This window comes from Spermophilus citellus (assembly GCF_964194105.1).
Source record: "Spermophilus citellus genome assembly, chromosome: 5".
Classification (NCBI taxonomy): Eukaryota; Metazoa; Chordata; class Mammalia; order Rodentia; family Sciuridae; genus Spermophilus; species Spermophilus citellus.
Window position 1 is genome coordinate 86,451,712 of NC_138186.1, and position 23,665 is coordinate 86,475,376.

At 38.3% G+C, this 23,665-nt stretch overlaps 1 protein-coding gene across 1 annotated transcript in view; it reads right to left on the minus strand.

The window, feature by feature from the left end:
* IMPG1 (interphotoreceptor matrix proteoglycan 1) overlaps positions 1-23,665 on the minus strand; it is a gene marked incomplete at both ends in the record, with an annotated part of 151,270 nt that overhangs the window by 320 nt on the left and 127,285 nt on the right. Inside the window, 2 exons of the mRNA XM_081294998.1 lie at positions 1,473-1,545; positions 18,593-18,779. Of these exons, the coding sequence (XP_081151124.1) occupies positions 1,473-1,545; positions 18,593-18,779 (260 nt within the window). The remainder of the gene's footprint in view (positions 1-1,472; positions 1,546-18,592; positions 18,780-23,665) is intronic.

Here is a 23,665-nt window from a genome sequence, read left to right on the forward strand (position 1 = left end):
ATACATAAAATTCACCATGTTCTCTTTCAACTACAGTGATGTCATTTAATTACAACACTTCCTTATGGGATACAAATGTGTCATTTGAACCTGCCTCAACACAGCAATTTATGTATCCCCAGATAATCAGCATTGATACTTAATGTTTGTTATTATTGTCTGAAGTAAGATGCAGTTAGTTCTTTTGGGGGCAATGCTGGGGATAAAACCAAGGGATTCATACATGCTAAACAAGCACACTACCATTGAGCTACCCCTCTGGACCCTGATGGAGTTAGTTCTTTAAGTTGACTTCCTGGTGTGAAAAATAACTTTCTCTTTTTCCCTGACAACTTTATTTTTCTGATATATGGTCATTAAGTATTTGGTATTTGCAGACTTAATTGGTGTTTGTGCTTCATCTTCAATATTTTGTCAATATCAGATCCTTGTGTCCAATCATGATTTTATGGCACTCACCTAAACTTTCTTCTGTTTCTCCAATTCTTTTTTTTTTTTTTTTTTTGGTTCTAAGAAATTAGAATGGCACATATGATTTCCAGCGTGCATTTGCATACATAAAATTATGAGCACATTTGGTGTGATTGTCTCAGTTATCTTCATTGTATATTGACTGGTAACTTTTTCAAGTGCAAATTTTGATACATTTCTTCTCATCTAGCACCATAGATCTCAGGTAGAGTGGACCTTGGCTGATTATCACCAATTGTTAACCATCAAAGACTCAGTATAATTTTTGAAAATAGGTAATTTTAGGTGAAAAACATCCAATGTTTATTTGTTTATTTATTTTCACCTATCATATTGGCAAAGTTTTTTTTTAAATATATCCAATGTTAATTCCCCCAATTACTTAAAAACTCTACAGCTTTATGTGGTCTGTATATAAACTGTTTGTAGATAATTTATTTCCTTTTGTAAAATAAAATTAATAAAATAACTTGATTGAGTGGGTATTTATAAAGACACATACAGGACACTAGAAAAAACATTGATCTGAGTAATTTTGGAAGTTGTTCATTGTTCACAAATTTGCTTTTACATATTTTCTACATACTTTTGCTTCAGCTGATTATTATTTGAGGTCAAAAGAAAAAAATTTAAAATGATTTATGTGAAATTATTCAGTGCCAGGAATATTAATTATTATTATGAAAATTTCAGTTTTGTTGAAACACAATTGATTACCTACATATATATTTTTACAAGACTGTGAACATTATAAAATATTTGGATTGTTTCTGTTATTTTATTATTTTTATGTACACATTTCAGTTTTCTCCATACTTCACGCACCAGGAAACATCATTTTACCACCTTAAAATACTAAATTAAAAAGCCTAACAAAGGAAAGTGCACTACTTATCCCTATTTTTTTAAAAACAAGAGTCAGGTATAGAAATGTTTTAAATTCCCTTCAAAATTCAATTTCAGTGATTAAAACCAACATGTAAAAGAAAGTGTGGTTTTACCTTATAATTTTGCCGATGTTGGAACTTTTTAATACTAGTTTCATATGCTTGATTTTTGGAGTGATCTGGTAACCTGCAAAAGAAAGCAAAAATATGATATCCAGTTTCCTGGACTTTTATTAGCATCAATATTAACTACAGCTTTCTATTGTTCAGTTCTAAAATTATGACAAGTGGAAAAAAAGAGCATATTTTCACAGATGTCTTCCATTAGGATTGGAGGAAGTATGAGTTCTACATGCCCCTTGAGTTTTGCCTTAATTCTTTATTAAGCAGTGGTCTCAGAAGGATTGAAGGACACTCATGGGAAAGAGGAGAAGATAAATCTTAAAAATACTGGAGTTATTTCTCAAGTTCTAAATTGTGGTTGCTGGAAAACCACTCATTTTTGTTCATAAAAGTAAAAAATAAGTTTTATAAATAAGACAGCTTTATTTTATAATTTAATACCTATATTTACAGACGTATGTTATATAATTTCTGTTGATAGTGTATACACTTTTTTTGCACATTGTATTTTTCCTCTTTATGTTAGAAAATGGGCCTAATATTTGTGGGATATTTTCCTATATATCTTCCCTTATCAGTAAATTGTTTTATTTCTCTCACCATTCTGTTCATTAAAATTTTTGAGAAAAGGAAAAGGAGGGAATATCCTATTTCAGTCTCAATTCTGAATGGAAAGAAGGCAGTAGGGAGGAGTAGTTTATGGAGGTTTGAGTAACAAATTCCTTGTTCTCCCCTCCCACTAGAGAAGGCAGTATTTTTAGTTCTATTTGCCCTGGTTGGGAGCTGTGGAAGCTCTAAGAATAGCAGGAAACTGGCAGATACTTGGTATCAGAACCAAGACATTTCAAATGAGGGGTAAATGGGACTAGAAGCTTTTCAAGGGACCTCTTGAGACCAGGAGAGCTACACCTCACAGTATATTCCAAGGAAACTAAGGTGCATAAATGATTGCTCAAATTTTTAATCAGACAAAAGTTTTAAAAACAAGGTTGAACTATATTTAACTGTGACCCTCTCCTCCCTTTTCCCCAATTTCTTCACTATGGAATGAGAAAGGACTAAAAAGGAGGTTAATAATAAAAGACCTCCTTCCTCCACCCCCACATCTGAAGTCCAGCATGTGAGTGAAACTGTGGCCTTGCAGTTACAACAAGTGCTTTAGTGTTATTAAAACCTCCGCATAAATATCTCTTTGTACTATCATTTACTTATGCCGGCCCTTATATTTGGAAACAAATTTTATTATTATAAGTAATGTCATAAAACAGAATAGGCCTATTAAGTTACAGGACAAAAGTGAGAATTTTTAGATCTAGGGAGGAAGTCATAAATAATTTACTCTGTTAGATCTAAATTTGCATTTTCTGTATATATGTAATGATAATTGTGATAAATAAGAGTCAAACTCATTAGGCCAAAAAAGGAACCTTTCATAATACAAGTTTTTGTTTATTCTTGGGAGAATTTTGTCAAGAAAGTTCCTAGCATAACAGAATCTATATATAGAACACTTGAAATTGAAGGAAATGAAAAATGTGCAGAGTATGGTCATAGATATTGAATGGAGGGAAAAAAGTAGAGGAAAAATAAAGGTGAAAATGTAATGAATGACAATGACTCTGCAGTAGAATGACAACTAACTGGAACTGTTCTTTGTGTCAATCAATGGACTAGTCTTCTCGGCAGGGCACTTGCCCTCAATATCATTTTCCTATCTCCTCACTTTCAGGGAGAATAACAAAAATGAAGCCAAGTTTATAGTTCTTCAGAGAATGCTGTTTTCACAGTTATAACAATTAGGGTTCTAATGGATCTGCTTTTAAGTGCCAGGTAGGGAATCCCAGTGTCTCCTTACAGGATAGCCCTTTGTTGACAGGACTAGCTCTGATAACACTTTATTCCTTACCTAAACCCATGAATTAATTCCTATTATCCCAATTACATAGAAGAACACGTTGAAGCTTAAAGAGGGGAAATGTGGCTCAGTGTCATACCTAGTTAGGGGCAGAGTTCTAAGTTGAACTTGAGTCTAATTTTAAAGCTTCTAGTTTTAATTCTTGTCTAATCCATGACTGATGAGGTCTTAACTTGTCAGCTGATCTTATAAATAAATGTTCACTCACATAAGTGATGGTATCTTGTGAGAAACTAAAATAACAGATGGGCGGGGAGCAAATCTCAGGGATCCAGAGGGACCCTCAGAGTCTGGTTCCTCTTCACTGAAGAAGCTCATCGGGGCAACAGAGGCCTGTCCTAGTTCTGAGGATATCAGGGCTAAACATTTAACATTTGGAAAAGCATATTTAATCAGGGAGTGGAAAAGTGCAGGATTAGGGTCATGAGGGAATTTCTCTTTTTTCCATGAAGATAAATTAAGCATCTTTCTCCCCCACCCCATCCATTTCCTAGCATCCAGCATGGTGACTGGCATATGGTGCTCAAAAACTCTTGTTATGTTAGTCTAAGAAGCATCAATATTCTTGTATATTTGAATAGCTCAAGTCCATATTATCCCCCGGAGACCAGCACAAATGAAAAAAGCAGAACAACACCAACCTGGGTGAGAGCTATTATTTCTAGATCATCTTATACCTTGCTTTATTGGTCTTGTTTATGGCAACCTAGAACTAAAGTGATCTTTCTTGCTCAAGAAAGAGGAATGTTTAAAATTAAAAACTGTACATCCATTTGAAACCAGCAATGGGAATAGTTAAAATAAAAACTGAATATATCACTATTCATAAAAGACAACCCTCCTCATCATCACCTTATTTGGGCCTCATTCATTAGCACTCCTTTTTTTTAATGGTTACATTTTATTTTATCAATTTTTAAATTTATATATGACAGTGGAATGCATTACAATTCTTATTACACATATACAACACAATTTTTCATATCTGATTGTATACAAAGTATGTTCACACCAATTTGTGTCTTCATACATGTACTTTGGTTTTTTTATTATTAGTTTTTCAAAACATTACAAAGCTCTTGACATATCATATTTCATACATTTGATTCAAGCAGATTATGAACTCCCATTTTTACCCCGTATACATATTGCAGATTCACATGGGTTCCACATCCACTTTTTTACATATTGCCATACTAGTGTCTGTTGTATTCTGCTGCCCTTCCTATCCTCTACATGTACTTTGGATAATAATGTCTATCACATTCCACCATCATTTCTAACCCCCTGCCCCCTCCCTTCCCCTTCCACCCCTCTGCCCTATCTAGAGTTACTCTATTCCTCCCATGCTCCTCCTCCTCCCCACCCCACTATGAATCAGCCTCCTTATATCAGAGAAAACATTTGGCATTTGGTTTTTTGGGATTGGCTAACTGCACTTAGCATTATCTTCTCCAACGCCATCCATTTACCTGCAAATTCGATGACTTTATTCTCTTTTATTGCTGAGTAATATTCAATTGTGTATATATACCACATCTTTCTTTATCCATTCATCTACTGAAGGGCATCTAGGTTGGTTCCACAGTTTAGCTATTGTGAATTGTGCTGCTATAATTATACAGGCAATAAATCAACATATCCTCATTATTAAGAAAGCTGGACTCCAATTCTATTCCTCTCCATTGTTAACTAGAAAGAATCTATCACTCCACACTTTTTGCTGTATGTTTACTAACACATAGACTGAATCATATAAAATTGCTGGTATTTGAAGATTTGTAGCTGACAAAATGGCAATGCCATATGATTGAAACTAATATGCTTAAAAGTGTATAGTTTTGTATTAATTTACTACCTATACAGGATTAGACAAAGGGTAATGAAGGAAAGGGGGATGGGAATATAAAAGAAAGTAGAAGGATAATAAGACATAATTTTCCTATGTTCATATATAAATATACAACCAGTGTAACTCCATATCATGTACAACTACAAGAATTGGAAGTTGTTATACTCCATGTAAGTATGATATGTCAAAATAAATTCTATTGTCCTGTATTATTAAAAACAGCATAAATAATTTTTTAAAAATAAAAAGAGTCCCACAATTTCTTGTGTTTACCCAAATGATTTCAAAACTATGTCCACATAAAAACTTGCATGTGAATACTTAAGGCAACTTTGTTTTTTTTTCCTTTTTTTATTGTTGGTTGTTCAAAACATTACATAGTTCTTGATATATCATATTTCACACTTTGATTCAAGTGGGTTATGAACTCCCATTTTTACCCTGTATACAGATTGCAGAATCACATCAGTTACACTTCCATTGATTTACATATTGCCATACTAGTGTCTGTTGTATTCTGCTGTCTATCCTATCCTCTACTATCCCCCCTCCCCTCCCCTCCCTTCCCCTCCTCTCTTCTCTCTCTAACCCTCTACTGTAATTCATTTCTCCCCCTTGTATTATTTTTCCCTTTCCCCTCACTTCCTGTCGTATGTAATTTTGTATAACCCTGAGGGTCTCCTTCCCTTTCCATGCAATTTCCCTTCTCTCTCCCTTTCCCTCCCACCTCTCATCCCTGTTTAATGTTAATCTTCTTCTCATGCTCTTCGTCCCTACTCTGTTCTTAGTTACTCTCCTTATATCAAAGAAGACATTTGGCATTTGTTTTTTAGGGATTGGCTGGCTTCACTTAGCATAATCTGCTCTAATGCCATCCATTTCCCTCCAAATTCTATGATTTTGTCATTTTTTTTTTTTTTAAGAGAGAGAGTGAGAGAGAAGAGAGAGTGAGAGAGGAGAGAGAGTGAGAGAGGAGAGAGAATTTTTAATATTTATTTTTTAGTTCTCGGCGGACACAACATCTTTGTTGGTATGTGGTGCTGAGGATCGAACCCGGGCCGCACGCATGCCAGGCGAGCGCGCTACCACTTGAGCCACATCCCCAGCCTGATTTTGTCATTTTTTAATGCAGAGTAATACTCCATTGTGTATAAATGCCACATTTTTTTTTTATCCATTCGTCTATTGAAGGGCATCTAGGTTGGTTCCACAGTCTTGCTATTGTGAATTGTGCTGCTATGAACATCGATGTAGCAGTGTCCCTGTAGCATGCTCTTTTTAGGTCTTTAGGGAATAGACCGAGAAGGGCAATAGTTGGGTCAAATGGTGGTTCCATTCCCAGCTTTCCAAAAAATCTCCATACTGCTTTCCAAATTGGCTGCACCAATTTGCAGTCCTACCAACAATGAACAAGTGTACCCTTTTCCTCACATCCTCGCCAGCACTTGTTGTTTGACTTCATAATGGCTGCCAATCTTACTGGAGTGAGATGGTATCTTAGGGTGGTTTTGATTTGCATTTCTCTGACTGCTAGAGATGGTGAGATTTTTTCATGTACTTGTTGATTGATTGTATGTCCTCCTCTGAGAAGTGTCTGTTCAGGTCCTTGGCCCATTTGTTGATTGGGTGATTTGTTATCTTATTGTCTAATTTTTTGAGTTCTTTGTATACTCTGGATATTAGGGCTCTATCTGAAGTGTGAGGAGTAAAGATTTGTTCCCAGGATGTAGGCTCCCTATCTACCTCTCTTATTGTTTCTTTTGCTGAGAAAAAACTTTTTAGTTTGAGTAAGTCCCATTTGTTGATTCTAGTTATTAACTCTTGTGCTATGGGTGTCCTATTGAGGAATTTGGAGCCCGACCCCACAGTATGTAGATCGTAGCCAACTTTTTCTTCTATCAGACGCTTTGTCTCTGATTTGGTATCAAGCTCCTTGATCCATTTTGAGTTAACTTTTGTGCATGGTGAGAGAAAGGGATTCAGTTTCATTTTGTTGCATATGGATTTCCAGTTTTCCCAAAACCATTTGTTGAAGATGCTATCCTTCCTCCATTGCATGCTTTTAGCCCCTTTATCAAATATAAGATAGTTGTAGTTTTGTGGATTGGTTACTGTGTCCTCTATTCTGTACCATTGGTCCATCCGCCTGTTTTGGTACCAGTACCATGCTGTTTTTGTTACTATTGCTTTGTAGTACAGTTTGACCTCTGGTATCGCTATACCTCCAGATTCACACTTCCTGCTTAGAATTGCTTTTGCTATTCTGGGTGTTTGTTTTTCCATATGAATTTCATGATTGCTTTCTCTATTTCTACCAGAAATGCCACTGGGATTTTGATTGGCATTGCATTAAACCTATAGAGAACTTTTGGTAATATCACCATTTTGATGATGTTAGTTCTGCCTATCCATGAACAGGGTATATTTTTCCATCTTCTAAGATCTTCTTCTATTTCTCTCTTTAGGGTTCTGTAGTTTTCATTGTATAAGTCTTTCACCTCTTTTGTTAGGTTGATTCCCAAGTATTTTACTTTTTTTGAGGATATTGTGAATGGAGTGGTTTTCCTCATTTCCGTTTCAGAGGATTTGTCGCTGATATACAGGAATGCCTTTGATTTATGCATGTTGATTTTATATCCTGCCACTTTGCTAAATTCATTTATTAGCTCTAATAGTTTCTTTGTAGACCCTTTTGGGTCTGCTAGGTATAGAATCATGTCATCTGCAAATAGTGATAATTTAAGTTCTTCTTTTCCTATTTTTATGCCTTTAATTTCTTTCGTCTAATTGCTCTGGCCAGTGTTTCGAGAACTATGTTGAACAGAAGTGGTGAGAGAGGGCAACCCTGTCTTGTTCCAGATTTTAGAGGGAATGCCTTCAATTTTCCTCCATTCAGAATGATGCTAGCCTGAGGCTTAGCATAGATTGCTTTTACAATGTTGAGGTATGTTCCTGTTATCCCTAGTTTTTCTAGAGTTTGGAACATAAAGGGTTGCTGTACTTTGTCAAATGCTTTTTCTGCATCTATCGAGATGATCATATGGTTCTTAATTTTAAGTCTATTGATGTGGTGAATAACATTTATTGATTTCCGTACATTGAACCAGCCTTGCATCCCAGCGATGAATCCTACTTTATCATGGTGCACAATTTTTTTGATATGTTTTTGAATCCGATTCACCAGAATTTTATTGAGGATTTTTGCATCTACGTTCATTAGAGATATTGGTCTGTAGTTTTCTTTCTTTGAAGTGTCTTTGTCTGGTTTAGGAATCAGGGTGATGTTGGCCTCGTAGAATGAATTTGGAAGTTCTCCCTCTTTTTCTATTTCCTGAAATAGCTTGAAAAGTATTGGTATTAGTTCCTCTTTAAAGGTTTTGTAAAACTCTGCTGTATACCCATCCGGTCCTGGGCTTTTCTTAGTTGGTAGTCTTTTGATGGTTTCTTCTATTTCCTCAATTGATATTGGTCTGTTTAGGTTGTCTATATCCTCCTGACTCAATCTGGGCAGATCATATGACTTAAGAAATTTATCGATGCCTTCACTATCTTCTATTTTATTGGAGTATAAGGATTCAAAATAATTTCTGATTATCTTCTGTATTTCTGAAGTGTCTGTTGTGATGTTGCCTTTTTCATCCCGTATGCTAGTAATTTGAATTCTCTCTCTTCTTCTCTTCGTTAGCATGGCTAAGGGTCTGTCGATTTTATTTTTTTTTTCAGAGAACCAACTTTTAGTTTTGTCAATTTTTTCAATTGTTTCTTTTGTTTCGATTTCATTGATTTCAGCTCTGATTTTAATTATTTCTTGCCTTCTACTTCTTTTGCTGTTGTTTTGCTCTTCTTTTTCTAGGATTTTGAGATGAAGTATGAGATCATTTATTTGTTGGTTTTTTCTTTTTTTAAGGAATGAACTCCAAGCAATGAATTTTCCTCTTAGAACTGCTTTCAATGTGTCCCATAGATTCTGATATGTTGTGTCTGTGTTTTCATTTATCTCTAAGAATTTTTTAATTTCCTCCTTGATGTCTTCTATAACCCATTGATCATTCAGTAACCTATTGTTCATTCTCTAAGTGATGCATGATTTTTCCTTCCTTCTTTTATCGTTGATTTTCAGTTTCATTCCATTATGATCAGATAAGATGCATGGTATTATTTCTACTCCTTTATATTGTCTAAGAGTTGCCCTGTGACATAATATATGATCTATTTTTGAGAAGGATCCATGTGCTGCTGAGAAGAAAGTGTAACTGCTTGATGTTGGGTGGTATATTCTATATATGTCAATTAAGTCTAGGTTGTTAATTGTGTTATTGAGTTCTATAGTTTCCTTATTCAGCTTTTGTTTGGAAGATCTGTCCAGTGGTGAGAGAGGTGTGTTGAAGTCTCCCATGATTATTGTATGGTGGTCTATTAGACTCTTGAACTTGAGAAGAGTTTGCTTGATGAACATAGCTGCACCATTGTTTGGGGCATATATATTTATGATTGTTATGTCTTGTTGGTGTATGGTTCCCTTGAGCAGTATGTAGTGTCCCTCTTTATCCCTTTTGATCAACTTTGGCTTGATAGCTATTTTATTTGATATGAGTATTGACACTCCTGCTTGTTTCTGCAGTCCATATGAGTGATATGATTTTTCCCAACCTTTCACCTTCAGTCTATGTATATCTTTTCCTATCAAATGCGCCTCCTGTAGACAGCATATTGTTGGGTCTTGTTTTGTGATCCATTCTACTAGCCTGTGTCTCTTAATTGGTGAGTTTAAGCCATTAACATTTAGGGTTATTATTGAGATATGGTTTGTTATTTCAGCCATATTTGTTTATTTATGTTACTAAACATGGTTTGTTTTCCTCTTTGATTATTTTCCCCCCTTTACTGTCCTACCTCCCATTGTTGGTTTTCATTGTTATTTACCCTTTCCTCTTCCTGAAATGTTTTGCCAAGGATGTTTTGAAGAAATGGTTTTCTAGCTGCAAATTCTTTTAACTTTTGTTTATCGTGGAAGGTTTTAATTTCATCTTCCATCCTGAAGCTTAATTTTGCTGGATACACGATTCTTGGTTGGAACCCATTTTCTTTCAGTGTTTGAAATATGTTATTCCAGGATCTTCTAGCTTTCAGAGTCTGTGTTGAAAGATCAGCTGTTATCCTGATTGGTTTACTCCTAAATGTGATCTGCTTCCTTTCTCTTGTAGCTTTTAAAATTCTCTCCTTATTCTGTATGCTGGGCATCTTCATTATGTGTCTAGGTGTGGATCTCATGATTTTGCACATTCGGCGTCCTGTAGAGTCTAGGATTTGGGATTCTGTCTCATTCTTCAAGTCTGGGAAGTTTTCTCATATTATTTCATTGAATAGATTGCTCATTCCTTTGGTTTGGAGCTCTATACCTTCCTGTATCCCAATGACTCTTAAGTTTGGTCTCTTTATGTTTTCCCATATTTCTTGGATGTTCTGCTCATGGTTCCTTAACAGTCTTGTTGAGCTATCTATGTTCTTTTCAAGTTGAAATACTTTGTCTTCATTGTCTGATGTTCTATCTTCTAAGTGTTCTACTCTGCTGGTAGTATTCTCATTTGAGTTTTTAAGTTGGTTTATTGCTTCCTGCATTTCTAGGATTTCTGTTTGTTTGTTTTTTATTACCTCTATCTCCCTGTATAGTTGATCTTTTGCTTCTTGGATTTGTTTATGTAATTCATTGTCAAAGTTATCTGTCATTGTCTGATTTTGCCGTCTAATGTCTTCCTTGAGACTCCAGATCATCTGAAGCATGTATATCCTGAATTCTTTATCTGACATTCCATCTGCTGCAGCTATTACCTCTTCTAAAGTTGAGTTGACCTGCATTGCTTGTGGTCCTTTCTTTCCTTGTCGTTTCATACTGCTTGCGTTTCTTTTTGCTTGGTGAAACTGTTGTGTTTTTGAAATTTTCCCCCTATATATTTATATTGCTCTTGTATAGTTGATAAGTCTCTCTTGCAGGGCAGACAGCGGCTGTGCTCCTCCTCCAATTGGGGTGATCTGTCTACCATGCTGGCAGGCCGCTGGGTCTGTTCTGCTGGTCGGTCGCAGGTCTGCCTACCTTGCAGACGCGGGCTGCGGCTCTGCTTTGCCCTTACTCCAATTGGGGTGACGTGTCTACCACGCCGGTGGGTCGCTGGGCCTGTTCCAGGCATGGGCGGCGGCTCTGCTCTACCCCTACTCCAATTGGGGTGATGTGACTACCACGCCGGAGGCCCGCTGGGCCTCTTCAGGGTGCGGGCGCCAGCTCTGCTCTGTCCCTACTCCAATTGGGGTGACGTGACTACCACGCCGGCGGGCCTCTGGGCCTGTTCCTCTGGTCGGCCGCAGGTCTGCCTACCTTGTGGGCATGGGTGGTGGCTCTGCTCTGCCCCTAGTCCAAATGGGGTGATGTGTCTGCCGTGCCAGCAGGCCGCTGGGCCTGTTCCACCGGTCGGTAACAGGCCTGCCTACCTTGTGGGTGCGGGTGGCGGCTCTGCTCTGCCCCTACTCCAATGGGGGTGATGTGACTACCACGCCAGCGGGCCACTGGGCCTATTCCGGGCGGGGGCGGCGGCTCTGCTCTGCCCCTACTCCAATTGGGGTGACATGACTACCAAGCCGGCGGGCCTCTGGGCCTGTCCCGGGCGCGGGTGGCGGCTCTACTCTGCCACTATTCCAATTGGGGTGACGTGTCTACCATGCTGGCAGGCCGCTGGGCCTGTTCCTCTGGTCGGTCGCAGGTCTGCCTACCTTGTGGGCACGGGTGGCAGCTCTGCTCTGCCCCTAGTCCAAATGGGGTGATGTGTCTGCCGCGCCGGCAGGACGCTGGGCCTGTTCCGGGCGGGGGCGAAGGCTCTGCTGTGCCCCTACTCCAATTGGGGTGACATGTCTACCACACCAGCAGGCCACTGGGCCTGATCCGCCGGTCGGTCGCAGGTCTGCCTATCTTGTGGGCGCAGGTGGCGGCTCTGCTCTGCCCCTACTCCAATTGGGGTGACGTGACTACCACACCGTCAGGCCGCTGGGCCTGTTCCTGGCATGGGCGAAGGCTCTGCTGTGTCCCTACTCCAATTGGTGTGACGTGTCTACCACACCGGCAGGCCGCTGGGTCTGATCCGCCAATCAGTCGCTGGTCTGCCTACCTTGCGAGCTTGGGCGGTGGCTCTGCTCGGCCCCTACTGCAGTTGGGGTGAAGTGATACCACGCCGGCGGGTTGCTCGGGCTGCTCCGGGCGCGGACGGCGTCTCTGCTCTGCCCCTCTGGCTTCCACAGTATTCAGCAGGATCCGGACCGAGAAGCAGTTTCCGCGGGTTCTTTAGCCCTGGGCCAGAGCAGTTCCGGGAGTCAGAATTTGGCCTCTCCGGGCTCGGTGTATGTTCTGATAGGATCAGGCTCCAAGAGGCAGTTTCTGCGGGTTCTTTAGCACTGAGCCTGAGTACTTTGTGAGACGCAGGCGAATGGCAGCCTGAAATTACCTGTTCTATGGTTGAATGAGCCTCTTTGTCTGATTTTGGTATCGGGATTATACTGGCTTCACAGAATATGTTTGGGAGTATTCCTTCTCTTTCAATTTTATGGAATAATTTGAGAAAGACTGGTGTTAGTTCTTCTTTGAAGATCTGGTAGAACTCAACTGAGAATCCATACTGTTCCTGGGATTTTCTTTATTAATAGGTGTTTGCTATTTCAATTCCATTACTTGATATTGGTCTGTTTATCTTTCTGCTTCAATTTGGGCAGATCATATGTGTCTAAAAATTTATCAATATCTTCCAGATTCTGCAGTTTATTGGAGTATAAATTTTTTATTTAGTTTCTAATGACCCTCTGAATTTCATCAATTCTGTGGTGATATCTCCTTTATCATCTCTAATACAGTTGATTTGGGTCTTCTCTTTCTTTTGGTTAGTTTGGCGGCGGTTCTGCTCTGCCCCTAGTCCAAATGGGGTGATGTGTCTGCCGTGCCGACAGGCCGCTGGGCCTGTTCCGCCGGTCGGTAACAGGCCTGCCTACCTTGTGGGCGCGGGTGGCGGCTCTGCTCTGCCCCTACTTGTCAACTATACAAGAGCAATATAAATATATAGGGGGAAATTTCAAAAACACAACAGTTTCACCAAGCAGAAAGAAACACGAGCAGTATGAAACGACAAGGAAAGAAAGGACCACAAGCAATGCAGGTCAACTCAACTTTAGAAGAGGTAATAGCTGCAGCAGATGGAATGTCAGATAAAGAATTCAGGATATACATGCTTCAGATGATCTGGAGTCTCAAGGAAGACATTAGATGGCAAAATCAGACAATGACAGATAACTTTGACAATGAATTACATAAACAAATCCAAGAAGCAAAAGATCAACTATACAGGGAGATAGAGGTAATAAAAAACAAACAAATACAAATCCTAGAAATGCAGGAAGCAATAAACCAACTTAAAAACTCAATTGAGAATACTACCAGCAGAGTAGAACACTTAGAAGATAGAACATCAGACAATGAAGACAAAGTATTTCAACTTGAAAAGAACATAGACAGCTCAGCAAGACTGTTAAGAAACCATGAGCAGAACATCCAAGAAATATGGGATAACATAAAGAGACCAAACTTAAGAGTCATTGGGATACAGGAAGGCATAGAGGTCCAAACCAAAGGAATGAGCAATCTATTCTATGAAATAATACGAGAAAACTTCCCAGACTTGAAGAATGAGACAGAATCCCAAATCCTAGAAGCCTACAGGACGCCGAATGTGCAAAATCATAAGAGATCCACACCTAGACACATTATAATGAAGATGCCCAGCATACAGAATAAGGAGAGAATTTTAAAAGCTACAAGAGAAAGGAAGCAGATCACATTTAGGGGTAAACCAATCAGGATAACAGCTGATCTTTCAACACAGACTCTGAAAGCTAGAAGATCCTGGAATAACATATTTCAAACACTGAAAGAAAACAGGTTCCAACCAGGAATCATGTATCCAGCGAAATTAAGCTTCAGGATGGAAGATGAAATTAAAACCTTCCACGATAAACAAAAGTTAAAAGAATTTGCAGCTAGAAAACCATCTCTTCAAAACATCCTTGGCAAAACATTTCAGGAAGAGGAAATGGAAAATAACAATGAAAACCAACAGTGGGAGGTAGGACAGTAAAGGGGGGAAAATAATCAAAGAGGAAAACAAACCATGTTTAGTAACATAAATAAACAAATATGGCTGGAAGAACAAACCATATCTCAATAATAACCCTAAATGTTAATGGCTTAAACTCACCAATTAAGAGACACAGGCTAGTAGAATGGATCACAAAACAAGACCCAACAATATGCTGTCTACAGGAGGCGCATTTGATAGGAAAAGATATACATAGACTGAAGGTGAAAGGTTGGGAGAAATCATATCACTCATATGGACTTCGGAAACAAGCAGGAGTGTCCATACTCATATCAAATAAAATAGATTTCAAGCCAAAATTGATCAAAAGGGATAAAGAGGGACACTACATAAGGCAACTTTATTTGTAATTGCCATAACTTATGAGCAACCAAAAGGCCTCTCTATAAGTGAATGAATAAATATATTGTGATATATTCTATTCTGCTGAAATTTGCTTCTTAATGTAATGAAATATCTTGCATTTTTTGAGTATGTATAAATCATTACCCTTAGCTGCAGTTTTTAATAGTGAGTAATTACACTCTAGGTTAACCATCCCCATCCCTTTTTTTGAGGTGCTGGGGATCAAACCCAGGGCCTTATATAGGCTAGGCAAGTGCTTTACCACTAAGTGACACCTCAGACTACTTCTCCCTTATTGAGGATGATATAATTATTTAAAAATTCAAAGTAAAATAAACAAGAATCAATAAATGGGATGGATTCAAACTAAGAAGTGTCTTCTCAGAAAAAGAAACAATCAGTGAGGTGAACAGAGAGATTACATCTTGGCAGCAAATTTTAACCCCTCACACATCAGATAGAGCACTAATCTGTAGAGTATATAAAGAACTCTAAAAGCTTAGCACTAAAAAAAACCAAATAACCCAATCAATAAATGGGCCAAGGACCTGAACAGAAGAGGATATACAATGAATCAACAAATATATGAAAAAATGTTCATCATCTCTAGCAATTAGAGAAATGCAAAATCAAACCTACTCTAAGATATCATCTCACTGCAATCAGAATGACAGCTATTATGAAGACAAGCAACAATAAGTGTTGGCAAGGATGTGGGGAGAAAGGCACACTCATACATTGCTGGTGGGACTGCAAATTGGTGTAGCCAATATGGAAAGCAGTATGGAGATTCCTTGGAAAACTGGGAATGGAACCACCATTTGACCCAGCTATCCCTCTCCTCGGTCTATATTTAAAGGACTTAAAAACAGCATACTACAGAGACACAGCCACATCAATGTTTATAGCAGCACAATTCACAATAAATAGCTAAACTGTGGAACCAACCTAGATGCCCTTCAGTAGATGAATGGATAAAAAAATGTGGCATATATACACAATGGAATATTACTCATCAATAAAAGAGAATAAAATCATGGCATTTGAAGGTAAATTGATGGTACTGGAGAAGATAATGCTAAGTGCAGTTAGCCAATCCCCAAAAACCAAATGCTGAATCTTTTCTCTGATATAAGGAGGCTGATTCATAGTGGGGTAGGGAGGGGAAGCATGGGAGGAATAGATGAACTCTAGATAGGAGAGAAGGGTGGGAGGGGAAAGGAGGGGGCAGGGGGTTAGCAATGATGGTGGAATGTGATGGACATCATTATCCAAAGTACATGTAGGAAGACACGAATTGGTGTGAACACACTTTATATACAAGCAGAGGTATGAAAAATTGTGCTGTATATTTGCAATAAGAATTGTAATGCATTCCACTGTCATTTATTTTAAAAATCAATTATAAAATTAAAAAATCAAAGGAATATTATTGTCAACATTTCTGTATACATATCTCCGTGCACAGGTGCAAGTATACTTTTAGGAATAATTATCTAAAAGTAGAGTAACTGAGTCAGATTCAAAGTTTCATGGAGGCTACTGGAAAACTCTTTTTTTAAAAAAAGCTTTTCCAATTTACACATCCACTTGCAATGCTTGATAGAACCAGTACTCCCACCCCATGTTATCCACATTGGGTATTACCCACTTTCCAACAAATGATATCTCTTTATTATTTTTGGATTTCCATGATTATAGTGAGATTGAGCATTTTCTATATTTCATTGATCATTTGAAGTTCTTCTTTGAATTGTTCCTCTATCTTCTTTGCTCATTCTAACATTTGGATATTTGTCTTTTATTGATATGTAGTATCACTTATTATTATGGATGTTTAACTCTGTCTAAAATGTAGGTTGTATATATTTTTCTTTGATCTCATTATTTGATACTTTCATTTATAACACTTTTTCCCTATAGAATTCCTTTTCTTAAGTTTTCTGGGAATGGTGTCATGTTAGGATAGTCTTTTTAAATCCAGGATTATAGATTATTATATTTAAAAATATTTTCCTAGTTTTGATCTTGAATTTGGATCTTTGATGTAGAATTGATCTTCTGTGATAAGTCACAGTTTTATAAATGGAAGGACAAATCATACTTGAACACTTATTGGACACGTTTTTTATAAATCCCCTATTGTATAAGAGTGTCTATGGCTGTTATATTTGTTCTTTTATCTATTTCTATGTCTATCATGTCTAAATATTATTTTATGTGTTTTGCTATCTTGCACAGAAACTACCCATCACTGTACTCAAGATTTTCTCTTGTACATTTTCACTTTTAGAGGAAATTTAGAACCAGAATGTCAAATCCCATGAGGAATCTCACTGGGGTTTTGACTGTGATTAAGTTGGAGAAAATTCACAGAATCATCATGTACTTCTCTGAGTGAATGCTCTGTGCTTTATGTTCTTGGTAAAAGTATTTTACAAAGATCATTTCATAAACCTCTTGCAGCAACCCAGCAGGCGGAGTTGTCTCCTTATCCAATGAGGAAGTTGTGCTTTAGAGAAGCAATTTGTCCAAGGTCACTTGATTATTAAATTTGCTGAGCTGAAACTTTAACCACAATCTGACTTCAGAACATTGCTTCTTAACCAACCTCTATTGGGTACTTGTCTTTAAAATGTTAATACTCTAAAGGAACAGAATATGTTTTTATCAAGGAAAAGGCTAAATTGTTGTGGTTTCTTGAGTTTTGGAAGTAGATGGCCACGAGTTCTCGTGGTAGGAAATTAGGACTGTGGCCTCTAGAGTGAGCAAGTAAAAGCAACAAAGAAAAAACCTCAGGTGACCTGATAGTGATGAGGGTCCAGGTGATCACCACTGAGTAGATGCTCAGGTGTTGATGAGAAGGGCTGGCAACACTCTCAGATGTGGTCCAGAGACAGATTCCTGCAGAAGCCCTCTGAAACACAGTCTGCAGCCTTGTCTGGGTGTCATGGGACTTGAGAAGCATTGGGCTCACCTTAATGCTCCCTGCTTGTTCCCAAGTCCATCTACACCCTGAGGTCTGGTTTGTATATAGAAAGCTAAGCCCATTATATGTCTCCTCCTTTCCTACCTTCCAAGGGGCTTCTCTAGTACTTTCTGTCTGGGAATGAAGGAGTAAACCTATCTTAAACACTTCTAGAGATTGGACTACTATAATAATTAAAAATGTGCTAAAGAAAGTAATTGCAGGAGGAAATATTTTAGGTTAAAAAAAACCAACTGACTACAAAACAGGAAGCCAGTCTGATTCTATTTTGCTTCAAAAAATTCTGTATAAATCCATTTTATATCAATATGGACACCAAAAGATAATCAGCAGTTAATGTGATAAATTACACAGGATATTTATCATCTTTCTCATAGATTTTTTATATTCCCCAGCTTTCTTATGATAAAAGCTATTATGCTTTCAAACAAGGAAAACACCCAACTTTTACAGAAACATGCACTAATTAAGGCAGTAAACCAAGAATTTTATCTGAAAGCTGATATAGCTTCTTTTTTCCTTTTCTTCTGGATTTACGGAAATACTTCCAAAAAGCGTAGAGCAGGGCTCTCAAAGTCATCCCTGGACAGCAGCATTAACCTCACCTCGGCCTACCCAGACCTAGTGCTGTTTTTACAACAGAGCAGGGCCAGCAATGTGTATTTCCATAAGGCTTCCTCTGGGTGATTCTGATGCTTACTGAAATTTGAGAACCACGGGTCTAAAGGATCATAGGAATTTATTCTGTTAGGGTTTTCAGAAGCATAAATAATGACATTTGTGTACTTAGGTTGTAGGTCTGTCACATTTGTGTGCTTGACTTACCTGCATGGGGCTCCCTTTCTCTGAAGGGCCTTGCATTCCTCTCCAGGGGCACAGAGGTCTGCGTCCAGTTCCCCCTGGCTCTCGTATCCTGGTCTGCACCGGCACTCCACTTCCTCTGTCCATTCATTTTTTATGCACTGGGAAAATTCATCACAGGCCAGGAATTTGCAGGGATCTGTTTGATCAGCTGTAAGAGATGGAACAGAATTTGATGAATGTATGATGCCTAAGTGTGGAGCTGGCAGCAGTTAAAGGCAAGAAATCAAATATATTTACTATCATCTTATTTTGGAGTGGGTCATATAGTATTGGTAACAGATTGGGCAAAAAGAGAACCATAGTTTGTGCTTTGAAAAATGAATTTATAGACACAGGTGATAATATATTTAGTTCCAACTATAATTATGTACAGACTTTTTAGAGTGCATCAGAATCATCTGGAGGCCTTATTAAAACAAATTTCATTGGAAAGTGGATTATAAATCTAATATTTATAATATTTAGCTCTGAGAGGCCAGTGGCTTCTGTAAGCCTTCCCTTATTTTTATGGAGCTAAAGACATTGAGCTCTGAGAAGAAGCAAATGGCCAGAGTCCCTATGTGCTGGTGTCAGAGCCAGCATAGGTCGTTGTTAGATCACTGTTTTTTTCTGCCCTGGAAAATCGCAGCAGGCTTTTGTCTTCAGATTATTCTTTTTTTTAAGTATTTATTTTTTAGTTGTAGGTGGACACACATCTTTATTTTATTTTTATGTAATGCTGAGGATCAAACCCAGTGTCTCACACATGCTAGGTGAGCGCTCTACCTCTGAGCCACAACCCCGGCTCAGATTATTCTTTAATAAGCATTGTTATGTGTAAGGAAATAGAGAACAGGCAACAGTGTATAAAATCATTCTTTCAAATATGTAGGGGAGGTTAGTAATATATACAGTTAATTCTATATAAGGAGCCGACCATGAACCTGGAGGGCATTGCTTTGGACTGAGCAGTTAAAGTAGATCACAAGCCAGTCATGGTGGTGTGCACCTGTAATCCCAGCTACTATGGAGGCTGAAGCAGGGTGATGGAAAATTCAAGGCCAGCTTGGAGAATTTAGTGGAACCCTATGTCAAAATAAAAATAAAAAGTTCAAGTATGTAACTTAGTGCTTGCTTGGCATGCGTGAGGCCCTGGGTTCAATCCTCACTACAGTAAATATTTTAGTTTTTGTGTTGCTGTGACCAAAATACCCAACTAAAACAACTTAGAGGAGAAAAGCTTATTTATGGCTCATGGTTTCAGAGATCTCAGTCCACAGACAGCTGACTCTGGGCCCAAAGTGAAGCAGCACATCATAGGGGATGGGCCCAGTGAAGGAAAGCTGCTCAGGTGGGGTGAGGAAGGAGGGAGGGAAGGAGAGAGGGAAGGAGGGAGGGAGAGAAAGAGGGATGAGGGAGAGGGAAATAAAGAAAAAGATAGAGAGGGAGAAGGGCCACAGGGAAGACATGTTCTTCTAGGGCACACGCCCACCTGGGTGACCCATCTCCTCCAGTTATGCCCCACCTACCTATGGTCACCACTCAGTCAGTCCATTCAAACTAGGAGGGACTGTTTAGATTACAGCTCTCACAATCCAGTCATTTCACATTCCTGAATCAATGCAGAAGTTTTTTGGGGACACCTCACATCCAAATCATAACAATAAATAAATAAAGTAGGTTACATTTGGGGTTTTTCTCATTTTTAAAAATTGTTGGTGCATTATGGCTGTAAACAGTGGTGGGATTTATTGTTATATGCCCACACAAGTACGCAATATAACACTATAATTTGACCTACTATTCCCAACTATTTCCCCTTTTCCTCTCCTCCTCAGAGTGGGTGGTGTTTGTTGTACAAAGGCAGGCTAAATTGTTCCCACTGGAGACAAAAGTATGAGCAGAGGAAAACAGATGAGGAAAGAACAGACATGTGAAGAGAGCAGCGAAAACACAGTTAGGAAGGAGCAGAGATCCCTTATGAATGTGAAGGAAGGGAACTAAGATTGGTAAATGCCTGTTAAGGCCATTTCTGAAAGGCACACTAAGGAATTTGGACTCCCCCCCAACCTGCCAACTTCCCCACTGCCACTCTAATGTCCCCCAGGAATTTGAACTTCACAGGCAGATGGGAGTCACAGATGATTTTTAAGTAAGGAAGAGTATGCTCAGAATTGTGCTTTAGACGATTTATAAATACAACTTAGAATTTTTAGAATTAGAATGACTTGAGAAATCATCTGGGCCAATATTTCCCAAGTGGGAACATTTGTGGAACTCTAATTCAGCAGGATTTGATAATCTTTATGCTAAAAAGAGGTTTGGTGGCTAAATAAGTTTTAAAAAATGCTGTGTGACTGTTGGTGAGAATGTAAATTAGTACAGCCATTATGGAAAACGGTATGAAGTTTCCTCAAAAAAATAAAAATAGACCTACCAGATGATCTATCAATCCCATTAGTGGTTATATATCCAAAGGAAATGAAGCCTGTATATTAAAGAGATATTTGCACTCTCATGTTCATTGCAGTACTGTTCACAATAGCCAAGATGTGGTACCAATATAAATGCCTATCAATGGATGAATTAAGAAGCTGTGGTACATACATAAATAATGGAATACTATTCAGTCATAAAAATGATGAAATCCCATCACTTGCAACAACATGGATGACCCTGATAGACATTAAATGAAATAAACTAAGTGCAGAAAGACAAATACTGTGTGATCTTATTCCTATGTGGAATCTAAAACAGTAGATCTTGTTGATGCTTACAGTAGAATGATGGTTACCAAAAGCTGGAGAGAAGAAGTGGAGGAGGTGATGGGAAGGGACAAGGCCCCTGGGCACAAAGTTAGATAGGAATAAGTTCTAAGTAGGAACTTATTGCATAGGAAGGTTATTAGGATTGGCAATCATGCATTGTATATTTTGAAAATAGCTAGAAAAGAGGATTTTTGAATGTTCTCATCACAAAGAAATGACAAATGTTTAAGACAGAAGATGTGTTAATTAACCTCATTTGGTCAATTACACAATGTATGCATATTTTGAAATATCATATTGTATCCCATAAATAAGTAAAATTATCATGTGTCAACCAGAGATAAAGGTAAGGTGCACTGGGACACATCTGTGATCCCAGATACTCTGGAGGATCACCTGAGCCCAGGAGTTCAAGATCAGCTTGATGGGACACCATTTCAAAAAAATTAAAAATAAAACAGTAAACAAGAAAAACATATTGTATGAAATAAGTATAACAAGGTTTCTTTCTCTTGCTCTCTTTCACCCTCCAACACTATTCCTTTCTCTTTTTATTTTTAAACCTCTTAGGGTCATTTATAAGCTCATGTCTATTATGAGTCTTCAAGCAGAGAATGTGGTCAGCTACTTAGCCAAATGTACAGACCATAGAAACTTTAAGGGTGATGGGGACAAGTGTTCAAACAAATCTGTCTGCTCACTTTTGCCATCGAGTATCTCCTGGTAGCAGAAAACCCTAAAGCAAGAGGTTAGTTTGACCAGCCCAGGGGTTTGGGCAAGAGAAGTTCCTTGAAAACATATTTTTGGGTCTCCCAACAAGGTAGACTCCTAAAAGTCTTTATGTGACACTGTGTTTCTCTGCCGCTTCCACATTCCTATGGAGAGCCACACCTGGATAATGTAATCTGGCTTTCTCTGCCTTGTGATTCCTAGAACTGGCCATGTTCAGGAATCCTTGTCACTGGTTAGGAAATAACTCAGATTTACACTGACAACCCAGTTGATTTATGTCCAGGGCCTGGATTAGTAAATGACAACTGTCAGCAACCTTAGACTCAGAGCTATATTCTTGAAAACAGAGGCCAGGAGGGAATGTCGGTTCCATTTCTCTCCCTTGCTGCACTAGAGAAATATATTTAACTTGGAAAGCTGACCGAATGCATGAATTCTTGCCCTCTGAAGAGAAATAGCAAAGGTCTGATAACCAGAAGAGTTTCCCTGTGAAAATAAGTGTTTCTATTTTACAATAATTTCCTTTAGCCCAGTCAGGCATACTCTGTGCATCAGTAAAATTGCACAGTACACAGTGAGGCAATGTTGGAGCAACGAATTTGTCCAAATTTGGGGGCTCAGAATCAGGAATATTTGAAGAATGAAGGCAATCGGTTTGTAAACTACTCGACTTTCTCATGTTATTTATTCAGGACCAGTCAATAGAGAAGGAGACTTTGAAATCACTAAGCTTAGGTTTTGTTTGCTGGGTATGCTTTCCTGGTACTAAAACAACATTCATCCATTCAACAAATATCAACTTGGCCTTTCAAAACTTTCAGCACCAAGAATTTCACACTGGCTAAATATTTTTGATTTTTATTTTATCCATATATAAAAATTTACATTTTTAGATAGGTAGAATTTTAGAGTCAGAAGTCGTTTTAGAGATCTTTTAGACTAATTTTCTCCTTGAAGATGAGAAAGCTGCGATGCAGGGAATAGGAATATTGCTAAGGTCATGCCTGTTTGTGTTCGAGTCTTCTGACTGAGATTTCAGGAAGGAAAGAGCCCCATAGGGGAGCTGTTGGACCCCTTGCCAATATGGCAAATGGAGGCAACTGCAGTTAATTAGACTCAAAACAGAAGCAGCTCACACAATTTCTTTCTGTACTACCTTAAAAAAAAGTCCTTTTACCTCTTTAGTCACATGTCATCTTTCAAATGACACATGCAACTTTGGGTTTTAGGCAAAGACCCACATGTGGGCTGATTCTGAGAAAGAAAGAGCCGCAGATGAGATAGAAGAGGAGAAAGATGGGCTGTATGATGAATGAAAGTTTAAATAGTAGGATTTTCCTATGCAAAGCTTCCCTGTGTTGTTTTTTTTCTTTCTTTGTCATATCCCCCAAACATTTTTCCTTAGAAAAATAGGATTATTCATGGATATACCATACATCTGTTTCTCTCATCCTTAACATATCTCTGGACATTTGTACAAAATAGTCATTGCTCTCGATTTGGTTAAACATCATCATCATCATCATTGTCATTATCTATACATTCTGTAGCAACA